Raw genomic sequence first — 17018 nt, 5'->3', positions numbered from 1 at the left:
CAGATGTTTTCAATGAGCATTTCCTCATTTTACTACTTTATTCTATATTATGCGGTGTCACTGAGCAGTATGGGTGGGACCGTGGGAGGGTTGAGGGTTTTCTTTCTCTTTTTTGTCTTTGTATTTCTTTTTTTTATAAAAGAAAAAAATATTTCATATCATAATGTTTGTGTAACAATATATAATCTGTTCTCAATAAAAACCTAAAAAGAATTTGAATCCTGAAAAGTAACCGTTTTGGACATGCATGTATGAGGTTTTTTGCTTGGTTACGGTTATCTCACTCACACACACACACTCACGCATGCTCACACACTCACGCACACACGCAGGCACACACACGCACACGCAGGCACGCACACCAATCAGTATTCCAAGGCCATACCTCAGTCCTTTGAGAGAAGCTGTAGTCCCTTGGCGCTCGCGGTAATTACACTTGGCTAATACATCTTTAATTAGCTAAGCATTACTGCTTCAATTAGCTTAGCGTTGGACCAAACTTATCACCACTGCTGGCACACAATGCCTACATGCTAGACAGCCAGACAGGCAATTTGGATCAGTCTAACGACAAGTCCCTGTTTGCCAATCTGCTGCCGACAGTGACACTCTTATTCGAGGGGGTTTCGGGTTGACTGGTCGAAGAATTCAAGAAATAATGAGAAAGGAAATGGAGATTAAAAAGCACTTATGCCCTATTTTTTATCTCATCGTACAGTGGTGTTGAATGGCGAAAATAGAAGATCTACAGTACGGTACTTTACTAAGTAATACTTTAGAATTCTACCCTGTCTGTGGACTTTTGTTTCATGATGCCATGAGATGCTGTGTTTTAATCATAATAAAAATCGAATCGTGGTTGAAAGTGGTTGAGACGAGAGAGAGAGAAAGAAATGGAGGAGAAAAGGGAAATAAAGAGAGAAGAGAACGTTAATAATGTTCTCCTGCTATATTAAAGAGGCATTTCAGAGAAATGTAACATCCAGTTTGCCTCCAGTAAGTCACACAAGGTCAGAAACAGATAGTTGTTTATGAGAAGCCCAACTGAGCTACAGTATCATTTTTATTCAATTTCACGCCTCGACCCCAGAGCAGCTGAAACCATTATCTTTGTAGACCGACGCACAATGAAAACACAAACAAAGAAACCACATGGGAGGAACACAACACATCTCCGTGGATCTTTATCGACAAAACCAGACACCATTGTAAGGATGACGGGTGTTATTTGGGGACGGATGGCTGCCACCATTTCTTTTTCTTTTTTGCCTTCATCTCCAACCAGAGCAAAACGCAGCATGCTCCCTATACGTACGTGCAGTGCTCTATACTCTGCCATGGGAGCAGGGCTGGCCTCGCGGAGGCCTATAATGAATAGACAGGGAGAGGAGAGACACAGCGCTCTGTGATTACCTCCTTTGCTAGCCCATGCCGCTCTGCTGGAGAAACAAACCACAGGCATCCATATGTGTGTGTGTGTGTGTGTGTGTGTGTGTGTTTGTGTTTGTGGCCGTGTTTGTGTGCATGTCAGGTGCGCTGGAGTCTGCACTACACTGACAAGCTTTCATATGCCTTCTCACAAGGAGGTAATTGAACAGTATTTATGACACACACACACGCATAGATGTTCAGATTGTGCACACAAAAGCAAGGAAATGTACATGAGTGTGCACAAATTTAAATGTAACTTAAATAAATGCTTGCATGCTCACAAATATGAATGCACACACACACACACACACACACACACACACACACACACACACACACACACACACACACACACACACACACACACACACACACACACACACACACACACACACACACACACACACACACACACAAGGGCATTAAGCAACTAGTCAACTAATCAACTAGTCGACCATTAAATCCACTAGTCGACCTGGTTGGTACTAGTTGACTAGTTGATAAGAAAGGGAAAAAAAACCTCGATTTTGTAGGTTAGGTAGTTAAACAACTAGTCGACTAGTAAACTAGGCAACTAGTCAACTAGTAAAAATTACTAGAAGTGAATGCCCTAACACACACACACACACACACACACAGAGAGAGGCACACGCGCACACACACACACACACACACACACACACACACACACACACACACACACACACACACACACTGCCCCATTAACTTGCAAACAATGTACTTAGATACAGCTATTGACAACATTGCCCTAATGCCGTGTCGGGGGTATAGATCTGAGCTAGCAGCGTGTGATCAATGTGGTGTGTGCACAGAACAGAGAACAGAACTGCATTAAGGTCTGTCAATGAACGATAGCTCTCCTGTTGGTGAAAACCCACATCCCCTCCACAGCACCAGAGAATATATACTGTATACCTGGGCTGAGACTGGAAGGTTGGGTTTTGAGCCCGGGTCATACCAAAGACGCTGAAAAATGGGACCCTGCTGCCCTGCTGCTTTGCACTCAACAATAAGGGTTTGTTTGTAAGTCCCTGTGGCATACAGAGTCATGTCCAGGGGGTGTACTTGTACATCAAGCTGCCTCATGCTACAGAAACAGGAGATAGGCTCCTGCCATATGGGCCTAATGGCTCAGTCAAGGCTTACTTACAGTAAGACCGCGCTGTACTGAACAAAACCCAAAGCGGTGTTACTCACCGGTCATACAATGAAGTACAGCATAAGTCAAGCTTACTGTACACGTATACATTGTGAATCATGGCGCATTGTTAGCTTGTAGATTGGCAAGCAACAATGTTGTACCACAGCGTTTAAAATTAGGCTCAACCATTTTAAACCCTGTACTTAGTTGACCAGAGCTCCCCCAGGGCTCTATATTTCACCAAAATAGAGCCAATGTACAAGATCACAAATATAGCCGATCTATAAGATCACAAATAAACCAATCTACATACAAGCTCGGCTAGTTTTGCAAAATATTCACCCCAGAACAGGGATGCTAGGGGTGAAGTAGTTCATCCCAAAAAAACAGCCATACCGACCGAACCGAATCGTTACCATGAGGCATGAACTACCTTTAAGTAACACTAATACCGCTTAGGGGATGACTCTTTTCCTTGATGCTTAAGCAACAGTTAGAAATGAGAGAATCACAGGGCAATAATATCTCTACCGGGAGTCATAAATATGTCCGTGGCAAAGACTTGGTCTTATCCGTAGCAAATTTTAGATTTTATTTTTTACACACCCTCTCTTTTACACCCCACTCTGTCTCCCTCTCTTTTACACCCCACGCTGTCTCCATTCCCCCAATCTGAAAACCCATTGTCAAACAAGAATGGCTCACGTCATAACTGCCAGGTGCAGCAAGCTCACTATGGGTTTTATCTACCATTGGCTCAGAGCAGCAGTTCCCAAACCGTTTTGGCCATGCACCCCCTATACCTCCCAACCTAGCTGACCCATGGAAATATACATTGCATAAGCTATATAGAGACATACATTTCCTATTTATCCACATATATGCACATATATGAACCTTAATAAGGCATATATGCAGCAGATGCTATATTCTGCATATACTTGCCATATATTGGCATAATATGTTAATATATTTAAAATAAAACCATAGCACCACCATTAGCCTTTTCATGTCACGCACCCCCTAGAAGGCGCTCAGGCACCACCACAAGGGGTGCACGCACCACAGTTTGGGAACCTCTGGCTTAGAGGATACGGCTTCACGTTTTTTTTTTAATCTCCCATTGGCTTAGAGGCGCTAGAGGCAGCCAATCATGAAAATGTGTCCACTAGGTCCTCACTAGTCTCAACATCAACAGTATAGCCAGGTTGCACCTGGCTAAAAATAAAGGAAAAACAGTGTCCTCGAGAGACTACCATTCCCCTAGCTGCCTCGCACAGCCAGTGCAGCTCTGCTTCAAACGTACAGACTCCCAATCCATTACGGAGTCACTGGACTCACAGTGTATTGGACGTGTAACCTGATCCATGAGATTCTAAACAAACACAACAAGGCCCCAAAGGGCAGGCCAGGTATCGGTTAGAGCCCATTAGCCCTACGCAATGGTTTAATGAATCGGCATGGTGTTTGCTTGCTTGATGCATCGTTTGATGCTATCGGCAACTTGGGAGTCTCACATCTGTCTCGTGGGGAGGAGAGGCCACAGCGTGAATTTCAACAAGCCTTTATGGATTACAGTTTGTCTGCATAGTTGCAACGCATTGAGTTGCAATGAGTTGCATTGGTGTGGTCTACCTTAAAAAAACGTTTTGTCCCAACCCGACCCTTTGGTGTGGTTTGGGCTTAAAAATACAGAAATGATACGTTGAATTCTCAGCCCTTCTTCACCTGATTGGGTAGTCAGCGGCGCTGAGATTAATGAAGAAGTCCCACGCCCAGTCGGTCATTTTCAGGAGGTCTTGCATGCTGTGTAGGTACATGCTCAGCAAGCTGGCCCCACCCCAGATGGTCGCCATACGCCACGGAGTGACGCGCACGTTGGAGTACTTGCTAGCTAGCGCTAGGACCTCTCTGTGGAGGTAGTTGGAACGCTGGAAGAGAAATAAAGGGAGGGGGGGAAAGTTAGGCATGCAAAAGAACATGGTAACATCCTCATAATAATTTGTAACTCTGAGACTGTACTACTAATGTGACCAAATGGTTACATTAGTACAGTCTCGGAGTTAATGTATAAAGGGGATAAAGGGGTCCTCAAATTACATAATATTAACAACACATGTATTTGTTACAGGGACACAGAATCATTAAGGGAGAGTAATCATGCATTATATGCAGTCTGATGACAGTTGTCATAAAAGAAATAAACATAAAAGCTTTCATTTGTACCTCTCTATAGAGAACTATAGTGGTTAAGGAAATCTCTAGCAACATGTACTTCAGTGCAGAGGACTGGGCAGCATGCCCTACAAAGCCAAAGTGCAGTAACTACGGGGAAAGAAATTGGCCGATAATGGGTTTAAAATGTTTCAAATGGTCAGCCAAATGCGATATGGGCAAATACATTATATTACACTAATTGTAAATGTATTGTAATTTGAAATTGTATATGTAAATATGTTCTTGAGTTAATTGTTTATCCCCCAAAATCACAAAGACTAATTTGACCTTTGGGATACACAAATGTTTCCAAAAGACATAGTTGCTGTCCTTTGGCTTTGTAGGGCAGTATGGTAGTCTACGACAGTCTCTGTTTAAACTTCTCTACAGAGGTCTATGGGGGTCTGCAGTGGTCTCACCTTGTCTACATGGATGTAGTAGTAGTGAGAGGTGTGGTAGATAGCTTTGAAGAGTCTCTGGAACTGACGCGAGGCCCGGCCATGGACTACCAGGACATAGGCGATGCGCACAGGCACTGCTGGGGCAGCCTCGGAGGGGTCCTCATCCCATTGTACGTTCACAACGGCCTTCCCTGCGAGAGGCAAGAGAGGGGCTGCTTTACTACCAGCAGCAATACCACAATGTAGAAATACTACTTTTTGTTTTTGTTCTAAGGTTGTCACAAGCTCACTCTGAATGTATGCATCGTGAATGTATGTCTTGTAATAAAAATCTACGTTTACAAAGTAACTTCTAGCTAAGGTTTAAAATAACTGGGCCTGGGCCGTGGCTCAGCGGTCCAGGCACCTTGGCTGGTAATCCAGTCTGGCAGTGTGCCGTGGGCTCGACTCCCGATCCCGACGGCCCTTTAATGCATTTCACTCCCCCATCTGTCTCCCGCATTTCCTGTCAGCCTACTGTCTGTCCCTCTATAAAAAAAATGAATAAAGGCGAAAGCCGCAAAAATAATAATAATATAATAATGCATTAAAAAAATAATAACAATAATAACTGCAGTGGAGTAAAATGTATCATTTAGTAGTGAAAAAGAAGAAATACTCAAGCAAAGTAAAAGTACCTCAAAACTATAGTACAGTACTGTTTACTACAACAGAACCGTGTCAGCAAACAGACTGTACTGAACCAGCACTGCTGCTGGGTTGTCTGACAGTTTGATGCATTTCAGAGACACTGATTCAGCCATTTTTCAAGATCAATGTGTACAAGACATGGATTTAAATATAGTAGCTATTTCCTGAATGGAAGTTGCCAGCTGCTTCGGCATAGAATGTTTAATTGAAAGACATGTCCTTGAGTCATTTTTCAGGATAGAAAGAAATGGTTGAGACATGATCGCACACAAGATCCTACTGTATTTCATCAATGCAAGTCGTCAGATGCTTCCGCATAGAACAGTGGTTTCTGGATGAGGGCCCAGTTGAAAATGTCACCCATCTGACCACTTATGTTAAGTAGTATGTAAAGAAATAATACCATGACATTTAATTTTATGTCATATCATCAATAACATCTTAGTGTTTTGTCAATTACTTGGGGAGGCCCAATGTCCTCAACCCCAAATGCAGTATATAAGTGCCCGTATAGCTTCCCTTATGAGAAACTCACTCTCACTATCTTAAATGACAGAGGGCATTGCTGGCGTAGGACAGGAACAATGTTTCAATGAAAGGCATGTTCTCTCTGCCCAGAAACATTCGCAGATCACAGACTACATTTCCCAGGCCTCATCGTCGTCCCCTGGCTTGCGGTTTGGAGGAGCTAAATGTGTCCTCATTTATATATAAACACACACACACACACACACACACACACACACACACACACACACACACAAAAATAAAACGGACGGTCACGGTGTGCCATCTAAAGATGGCGTCGGGTGAGGCCTGCTGGGATATGGGGCGGGGCCGTGGGTGGCTGGGCGTAATTAGTGAGCATCCTGGGGCCTGCTGGGATAGGAGCTGGAGGAGTAATGACAGTAATCTGCCATGCGAGAGAGCAGCGCTGCTGCTGCTGCTGCTGCTGCTGGCGCAACAGACCCAAGCAGAGAGGAGGAAACTATTGGTATTCAGCCATCAACACACACATAAATGCGCAAAGTCATGCAAGCATGCGTACACACACACACACGATCACGCACACACTCACACTCATGTACGCACACGCACACGCGCGCACACACACACACACACACACACACACACACACACACACACACACACACACACACACACACACACACACACACACACACACACACACACAGAGAGAGAGAGAGAGAGAGAACACACACACACATACATACATAGTATACATACATACTGTACGTACATGCGGTCACACACAAACACATTTTACTTCAATTTTATGAATGCCATTTTTAATTGACCTGATGAAGCTCATGTTCAGTGCGGTTTCGATCTTTAAACTCTGTTATTCCTTTAACCCAGCAACCACTGTGTGTATACAGTAGTTAACCCCTCATTATAAATGACATTTTTACCATTGTTTGCCATTTTCAACCCTAACCCTAAAGTCTGCGTTATACTTAAGTTGCACGATGGTGTCACGCAAGTTGTAGCGGCTTGTACACAACTACACACATGCACACGCACGCACACACACACACACACACACACACACACACACACACACACACACACACACACACACACACACACGCATGTGCGCAGCTCCACGCACATTATCAAAGGCTTTCCAGACATCAGGCTGAAATGCCGAGTTCATCACTTCTCCTAAGCGGCTTCAGTCTATACATATAATGACTAGTACATCATCAAAGCAGCCTATAATCACATAAATGAAATGTTGAACGGCCCAGGGCGGATCACTGACTTGAACTACGACTAAATCATTAGTCAGCCATTCCAAATATAAACCTACAAACTGCTCATCTAATTAGGGTGTATTTAGGAGGTTTGAGCTGCATCCATGTGGCATTCAGGAATCGGGCAACGGATTGATCACTGAAAATAGAACAGGCTAAATCAGATTCGATTCAGATTCGGGACGCCCCTCGGCGAGATCCAACTCGCTTCTCGCCTTGGCACGTGCCGGCTTCGAAATGTGAAATATACGAATGTTTAATTTGTAGGCGAGACTGCGTTCTGCCTCTTCCAGGCTGCTTTACATTCTCCCTCTGCTTCCCTCCACCCTTTCATTTAGTCACTGGCTCCGTCAAGGCTTTCTTCTCTCCTTGTTCTTGGCTTTCGTTTGTTTCTTCAAAGAGGGGAGGAGGACGCCAAACCTAAACCTCACCACACCGCACTGGTGGATCAGTTACCTGTCATTGTCTGGGCACATCTTCGACCATGTTTCATATATATATAGACATGGGCCATTTTCCCGTCATTGGTATTATTTTTTTATTTTGTGTACATTTACAATTGCTTTCGCGCTGGTGTCCCTATTTTGGGCATCCCTATAAGGCAGAAATGTTATTTTTCCACCGACAAAATGCCTACAAACTCACAACATGTTGCATAGGAACGTGTTGTGAGCTTCTATTATCAGCTATTTTTGTACATTTTTGAATAGGGCTTAAGTAGCCTGGAAACCAGACGAATCCCTGGGGAGATTGGTCTGGCACTCCTCCGTTTGAATTACAACGCTCACCCCAGATTTTATGGGTGACCAATCAGAGCCCACAAAGTGAGACTTGGAAATAAATCTTCCACACCGACGTTCTACACAGTGATATTAGTCTGCCCATGCCAGGCTAGGGCGTAAGTGGTTAACTGAATAATTTACTTAAATGTAGAAAATACTATACTACTGCAGCTTCTGTACTCACCTTCTAGGGGGCAGTAGCGAGTTACTTTCTCAGGCATGAGCATCCTGTCCTTGTGTTTGCAGTAGACCTCCACTATCTGCTGGCGACACTCCCTGCTCTTGGCTCTGGACAGAGCCGAAATGGCCTCTTTCCCGCTGATCTCACACTGCGGCTGCACCTTCCTCTCGTCCGACTTCCTGGACTGGCGCACGGCGAGGTCCTGCTTGGACACCCGAGTCGGCGCCGGGACAGTGGGATCCTGAGGGCGCGGCTTACGGACATGCGCGTGGCTGCGACTGTGCCCCGCCCCTCTGGGTTGGACGGGAGGGTGCTTGAGGACCTCGTTGGCCGATTTTGCCGGCGCGCCTTGTTGCACCTGCGCCTTTTCCAGCTTGCGTTTGCCGTTGGCGGCCGACGCCCGCTGGTGCTGGGACTGGGAACGCGCACCCAGGTTGCTGTTGCTGTCGATGGTGTCAAAGTCTTTGGGGACGGAGTTCTCATTGTTGTTGCTGTCTGGCCGCACTTTCTCTTTGGGGCGGTGAGAGTGGTAGCCATCCTGAGGAGGAGAGAAGAGAGGGAATCTACAATCAATGACAACGACTGGGTCATTTCCCCCACTGTCTGATTATGACAATGATTATGATCTCTGGTCTAGTTAAAACACTTCCAACCTGATGTCCCTATTTTGGGCATGTCATTAATAATAATAAAAATAATAATTAACTTAGAGGCTGCCTCTAAGTTAATTCCAGGCCGTTGGCCCATAGAAGCAGAAAGCTGCTTCACCAAAAATGTTTAGACGCCATTCCTTAGGCATCGAGCAGTCCAGCAGTGGCGGACCTGAGGGGCAAACATTTTACCCATCTGGTTATTTTTAAGTGGTGTACGTCATGTGGAGAAAAGCACACAGACTTGGAGGTACACACCTCACCTGCACCAACATCGCATCGCAGTGGTTCAACTCAAGACGCAAAAGATACATTTGGTCAAATTTTGGTGTCTCCCCGAGGCCCAAACATACAACAATACATTCTGAATTAATTACTTTAGCTCTCTTTAGTAAGTAAGTAAGTAAAGAAAGAAAGAAAGAAAGGTGGCAAAAATGGGTCGTGGAACCTTTTCAACCTTTTCAACAGTTGGGACAGCATGTACTTCCCACTGTTCCTGGTGTTATTTTGTTCACAGACACACAGACATCTCGTCAGGTTTACATGTACAGCACATGTGTATTTTTACCATGCTGCCACAAATCACTGTGGGCAGGCTAAAAATACGAGTGGACATGTCAAAACATGTTAGTATACAGACCCAGTGTAGTAACAAACCAAACTTTTATAGGTGTTGTTTTTGGATGAGATAAGAGTGAAATAATGGGCTACACACAACGAGAGGAGAGGAGAAAAGAAGAGGGGGACTGTGAGACGCTGAAATGAGGGGGAGAGAACACAGGTGTGGAGTGTATCGATCCAGTGAAATAGCTGTCATCTCCCATGGTGCATCAGGAGGACAGGGTTACTACTGTATCACAAATACAAAAAGAATAATAATAATTATCACACAAATACAACACACACACACAAACGCATGCACGCACGCACGCGCGCAGACAAATTACACAACTCTCTCCCTCATCAACAGCCCACAGTAAGAGTTTAGAATTAGGTACTTTGAAGAGAACTTTGAACACAGATCAGAATAGAGTAGTTCTACAGGACAGACAGTAGTTCCGTCACAGAGTGCTTTCTCCAGAGGCTACAGGGAGACAAGAGCGAGGAATGAAGCTTCCTGTATTCAAGACTGTCACCTTGGCTATGACCTCTGACCTCAGAGGTGTGCGTGCGCGCGCGCGTGTGTGTGTGTGTGTGTGTGTGTGTGTGTGTGCGTGCGTCCGTGCGTGTGTGTATGTGTGTGTGCACGTGTGTGTATTGTGCAGTTTAAATCTAGCTCATGCATAGGGAATGCTGGTAAGACATGAGCTGTTTGCTGTCTGTCTGACACTGATTTATGCGCGCATACACACACACGCGCGCGCATCACACACACATTTGTACAGTACATGGGAGAAGGCAGTAATATCAGTTGTTACCACCTGCACTCCAGACAACCTGTCATTATCTCATCTCTAATACCAGCTTACAAAACATGTACAGGGCTCTCACATCACGCACACACACACAGAGTGAGAGAGAGAACATCTATTCGGAATCTACAAGGGAAGCGTTGTTGTAACCATGTATGATTGGGGGCTGTGTGGCTGTGTGTGTGTGTGTGTGTGTGTGTGTGTGTGTGTGTGTGTGTAGGGCAGTGGATATTTCCAGCTCCCTGGTATTAGGGTTAATGCTAAGGTATGGAGACACCTAGAACAAACATGGACTCGCCTCCAGAGAGAGAGAGAGAGAGAGAGAGAGAGAGAGAGAGAGAGAGAGAGAGAGAGAGAGAGAGAGAGAGAGAGAGAGAGATGCAGTGGGACAGAGAGAGAGGAGAGATGGAGTGAGAAAAGGCCAGATTGTGAGTGTTGAAATGGAAACTACAACTGAACTAATATTGGTCCTGTTATTGCTGCCACTACTGTCATTATTGCCACTACAACTAATGCTGTGCACACGCAATACCAGCAGAATCCTGAGTGCTCATATTGACACATTAACCCTGGCATCCCGATGCAACTGCTATTTTTTGCTAATCGTAGTTTGTCATCTCAAATGGGAAACAAACTACAAAATCAGACTATAGGGTTTCATGCTCCTTTCATGTTAACTCGTTTTTTACGTGCAAACACGAGCAATTTACAGGGTCTGTTTTCAAGCAAAACTGCCCATAATTTGAATGCAGGAAATCACCAGTGCTCGTGTGTAACTATGTAACTACTGTACTGTACTGTAACTCTCTCTCTCTCTCTCTCAACTTGACACACTGTGCATTTTTTCGCAGAGTGTGCGTAGATTCCATGGAGACTGCAAGGCCACAGCTAAAATACCACAGCTCACCTACAAAGACATCATTCTTTCTTTAGGCTCACTCTCTCTCTCTCTCTCTCTTGCACGCACACACACAAACACACGTTACGGCTATGCAGACGGGCATTTGCTGACATACGCCGTGGCATGCACGTACACACGCACGCCCACACGCACACCATGCTCGGCTCCAGGATGAAATGACTGAGGGGGCAGTTGAAAATGGCGAGGGGGAACACATCATTTTGATACAGTAAAACAATAGGTACATAAAACTTAAACTGTTGATAAGATTGCGTTTGACATCTGTCATATTCTGTGGAAGGAAATTCTAAAAACTAAATAAATGCGACATGACCTCAAATGATTTGAGCAAAACAAACTCCTTCGCGACATGAACCACTTAAACCCTATTATACTTTGTTAACATGGTCCCTCAGGGGTCTATACTTTGTTAACATGGACCCTCAGGGGTCTATACTTTGTTAACATGGTCCCTCAGGGGTCTATACTTTGTTAACATGGTCCCTCAGGGGTCTATACTTTGTTAACATGGTCCCTCAGGGGTCTATACTTTGTTAACATGGTCCCTCAGGGGTCTATACTTTGTTGACCATGGTCCCTCAGGGGTCTATACTTTGTTAACATGGTCCCTCAGGGGTCTATACTTTGTTAACATGGTCCCTCAGGGGTCTATACTTTGTTAACATGGTCCCTCAGGGGTCTATACTTTGTTAACATGGTCCCTCAGGGGTCTATACTTTGTTAACATGGTCCCTCAGGGGTCTATACTTTGTTGACCATGGACCCTCAGGGGTCTATACTTTGTTGACCATGGACCCTCAGGGGTCTATACTTTGTTGACCATGGACCCTCAGGGGTCTATACTATTACTTGGCCCCCCTCCATTTTCCCCTCCCTACACCAAATCTCCTCGCTGAATATAGCCGACCTACAAGCTCACAGTGCATCACATTGTGGTGTGTTGCAAGCTTGTAGATTGGCTATTTTCGCCTATTATGACGACATGCCCAGAACAGGGATGTGGTTAAGCGGGATGAGCTCAGCTAAGACACGCGGATGGAGAGATAACTGTGGAGAAGATCCCCCGGGCAGACAAGCTCATTTTCTCCTGTTCTCCAGCACATTCATGACGTCAAATGTGACACACCAGAGGAAAGAAACTCAGAAAGGCATAAAATGAGTCAATTGCCTATTTTTGGTCCGTTTCCCTCATATGTAAAAATAAACCAGAGTTTGGTGGAAAAGGGTTATAACTTGTACCTGCACATCTCTTGCGTTTTATTGTCACTGCTGCTGCTATGACAGCTGAATTCATCCACAGGGATCAATAAAGATTTATCCCACGCACGCACGCGCACACGCACACACGCGCGCGCACACACACACACACACACACACACACACACACACACACACACACACACACACACACACACACATCTAGAGGGTTCTTATTCCTCAATCATTTCTTAAGATGTGTCATTTTATTGCTTCGATCAATGTTCTCTCCCTCTCTCTCGTTCCTTCTCTCCTTGTATTTTGTCCCCATCAACAGCAGGCTGTTATTGATGTCAGCGCTGCCTCACACCCCTGCTGCTCCCAGAGAAAGACACTCACACAGCCAGCCTTCTTCCCCCAGGCACCCGGGGAAACACAGTAAAGTAGTCTTTGAGAGGGGGGGGGGGGGGGAGTGTGTGTGTGTGTGCACGCGTGCGTGCGTACTTGTATTACTATACTTGTGAGGGCCGAAAGTCCCCACGAGTATAGTTATCTATTTTAACATTTGTAAAGTTGGTCACGTGGCCAAAAGATGTGCGCTCCAGCCAATTAAAACATGTTCGGAAAAAGATGTGCGGCTGGAAGGAAGGGGACGAATTGGATTTTGCTTATTCCTTCTAAATGTCTTTATTTAAAATATCACTGACACAGCGATTCCCTTACTTACATCAATATTGTTCTTTGTCAATAGTTGTTTTTTGCCTAAGTAAAACAATTAGAGTGTTCGCAACCGCCTGTAAGCCACCCCCACACACACACACACACGTGTCCCACACACACACACACACACACACACGTGTCCCACACACACACACACACACACACACACAGGCGCGATTACATACAGTTTCATTCATGCAAACACAGCACTTCTGCCGCGGAGTGCGTGGCGAAGTAACTCTGGGATTGAGTGCCCGCGAAATTCTAGTAAATAGACAGTTTTCCTGGTCCTCACCAGAGAAATGGTTGTTTTATGTTTATTATTTTTATGTTTTGTGCAACATTTCATCAATGAAGGATGTCATTTCCAGTGTTGCTGTGACTAGCTCCATGACGGAGCCTGGTCAATCAGCATGTGGTCAGACTGACTGTGTGTGTGTGTGTGTGTGTGTGTGTGTGTCTGTGTCTGTGTGTGTGTGTGTGTGTGTGTGTGTGTGTGTGTGTGTGTGTGTGTGTGTGTGTGTGTGTGTGTGTGTGTCTGTGTGTCTGTGTGTGTGTGTGTGTGTGTGTGCATGCGCCACGTGTTATGTAACACCATGTTTTCACAGTCAAGTCCTCATTTAAATAGGTCTGCTAGCTAAACGTCCAACATTGACCCCATATGTAGGCCTACTAGTTAACCAGAACAACCACGTATTCCAGAATAACCCGCTGCTGCTACACTGGTGGTATCCACTATAACTTTTGTTGATTTAACTGCTACTTTAACTGCATCATTCCATTGCTCTTTAAAACCCCACACCTTATCATGCACCCTATGTGCATTGTGCAGTATACAATACATCTATCTTACACAGTGCTCATGTTGACATGCTTTCCCTGTTTTTGAAACGGTAATGATAGGAGCTTGTACGACAATGGATTTCACCCACTTGTAAACCTGTGATGTGACAGAGTTGAGTTGAGTGAGAGTTTGACCTGAGCCCTATTTTACACTTTGACGCACAATGTGGCATGGCGCGAGTAGCCCATGTATACGAGAGCAAGTACACAAGCTCACAGAGTGTCGCAAGCTTAAAGATCAGCTATTTTCACTAATTCAGTGAATTGTTATTGCAATTATTGTTGCACAAAACTCAAATTCAAGCATACTTCAAACAACAACCGCATGAAGCTGAAGAAACGCTTCTTCGGCGCCTCAGTCTCAGCAAAGCACCAGTCACTTCAAAAAGCACACCTCCATTTAGAGAGTAAGCACTGAACTACCATGGGAATCACTGCCTCCTCCTACACCAATTTGATACATCTAAAGCACTTTTATATCAGAATTCTAGCTAATTGAACCCCTGGCAGTCAAATAAGAGGAGCCAAGAGCATTTCCCACCAGTGCATTACGGTCTGTTTTTCAGAGTATGATTGTAATTCCATGGTAACCGAGCCCACATCACACACATTACGTGACGATGTAAATATAGCGTCTGTACGGAGCCATCTATCAGCATTCAGAAAGCCTATGGCGAGACGGTTGGAGGCCAATATGTAGATTTCGAGTAATGACGGTGATTTGTTCCCTCTCTCTTCCTGTAGAGGTAGCAGTGGGTGGTCCTGATTTGTCTCTCAACCACGTCTGCAAGGCGTTTCCACTGCAATACCAGGATGTGACCCTCGAATGCATGAAACCCTATACACACCTACTTGTTTTAGCTGCAATTTTTAACCGCACACATTCCAGCATGTTTCCAAAAAGACTTCTAGATCAGCTATGTTGTACGAAAAAACTATATAGGGCTTAATCCCCTGTCTAGCGAAGATTTGGAGAGATGGGGAGCCCCCCGTCACAAAAAAACCATCATCAGAACACAAGAGTTTTCAATGTTTTAACCAAAAAATAAAAAAAGAGTTGCCACAGTGCATCATGGCTGATAAGGCATCCACCCATCCACCCATACACCAAGTGGACTGCAGACTGCAGAAATTTAAAGGCACACTTAAATCCAATTCAATTTTGGACCTAAATCCCAATGTTGTTCTTAATGCATTTGCCACATTTGTAGTATTTGTTTAACATAGTATATACTTTTAACCCATTTTGGGCGGGAACCCCTTTTGGTGGCATCATGTTATGCTTTAGCTATTGAAAAATAGCAGATCTACAAGCTCATAGCACGCCACCGAGTGGCGCGCTACGAGCTTGAAGGTCTGCTATTTTTGAAAAATCGAAGAACGACTGACATAGAAACATAGCTTTTTCAGAAAACTGTCAGGATGTAGAAGACATTTTTAGACACAGCTGTATACAGCATGAATAAATCACTGCTGTCGTGCAGAAACCTCTTATCTCCATATTTAAACAAATTGACGCCCTTCTTGACCATACTACAGCATCACACAAAAGCTTTACAATATAGCAGATCTACAAGCTGGAAATGCTGCACGTTTTTATCCCGTAGTTATGCTGCTTTTGCTATTTTTTAATCATGAAATGTAACAGGAGTGGACACATAACGTTTCCCGACTGTATACTGTATGTCCTCACAAGAGTTTCAAAGTCGTCAGTGTGCCTTTAAGACCCTTTTTCTTTCGCTCTATGTTTCCTGTCTTTTACATTTCTTTCACTTTATTTCTCTCTCACTCCCTACCTAAATTCCTGCCTTCGTTCTTCCCTTCAGTCCTACTTTCTTCTCAAGACAGTACTGTAGACAGTACTGTATATGAGAGAGAGGAGGATTTAAAGGGTATGGGAGAAACGGACACTGTCACTGTCTGTGACAGATGGCATTTGAGAATTAATGTCTGATTTCAAAATTAGCAGACCCACAAGCTCAGAAGCGCGTAGCTCCGCTATTTTCGGTGCACAACCCTGGATTCACAACTGAGTGTAAATCAGGCTTTAAGGGTTTTCCCTTCAGAAGCATCTCTTAATGAAACGTTGAAAATGAGGAGTTGAGAGGGTCCGCCGGGCCTGGGAGGGGGGGGGGATGTGTCACTGAGAACACCTTCAAACAGTGATGAAGGGCTCTTTCACCTCGCTGAACGCTACTGTACATCATGGGGCCCGAGCAACGCATCTATCAAAAGCAGCAGAGTGTGTGTGTGTGTGTGTGTGTGTGTGTGTGTGTGTGTGTGTGTGTGTGCCGTACGTTTCTCACGCACATATAAGAATAGAGGAAGTAGCTAATTGCCATGGTATTACACACAGTGGAATCTGCATCTGTGGGTGTGTGGTGTGTCAGTCAACGTCCCTCCCCAGCTAACAGCAGGTCAAATATAAGCACCACTCTGCTCCATATCTGTGTCTTAGCCAAACAAATCATCCATGACATGACATGACATGACCAGCCCCTCAACGACATGCAACCACTGCAAATCACACAGCAGCACATCGCTGAACAGACGCCAGCCCACACACACACACACATGCACGCAAGCACGCACGCACAGTCGCACACACACACATGTACACACACACACACAC

The 17018-nt window shown here is 44.8% G+C and overlaps 1 protein-coding gene across 3 annotated transcripts in view; it reads right to left on the bottom strand.

Annotated features, from left to right (window-relative positions):
- Positions 1-17018, bottom strand: part of xylt1 (xylosyltransferase I) — a 46519-nt gene that overhangs the window by 17756 nt on the left and 11745 nt on the right. For all 3 annotated transcript variants that reach the window (XR_013964811.1, XM_080774907.1, XM_080774908.1), the window contains exons 2-4: positions 8646-9180; positions 5230-5402; positions 4322-4524 (exon numbers count right to left, since the gene is read on the bottom strand). Coding sequence is in view for 2 of the 3 variants with exons in the window: in XM_080774907.1 (XP_080631033.1) it covers positions 4322-4524; positions 5230-5402; positions 8646-9180 (911 nt within the window). In the remaining variant the exon portion in view is untranslated. The remainder of the gene's footprint in view (positions 1-4321; positions 4525-5229; positions 5403-8645; positions 9181-17018) is intronic.

This window comes from Protomyctophum bolini (genome assembly GCF_963924005.1).
Source record: "Protomyctophum bolini genome assembly, chromosome: 11".
NCBI lineage: Eukaryota > Metazoa > Chordata > Actinopteri > Myctophiformes > Myctophidae > Protomyctophum > Protomyctophum bolini.
Note: the sequence above shows the minus strand (reverse complement) of the source record. Positions and strands in the feature narration are given on the sequence as shown.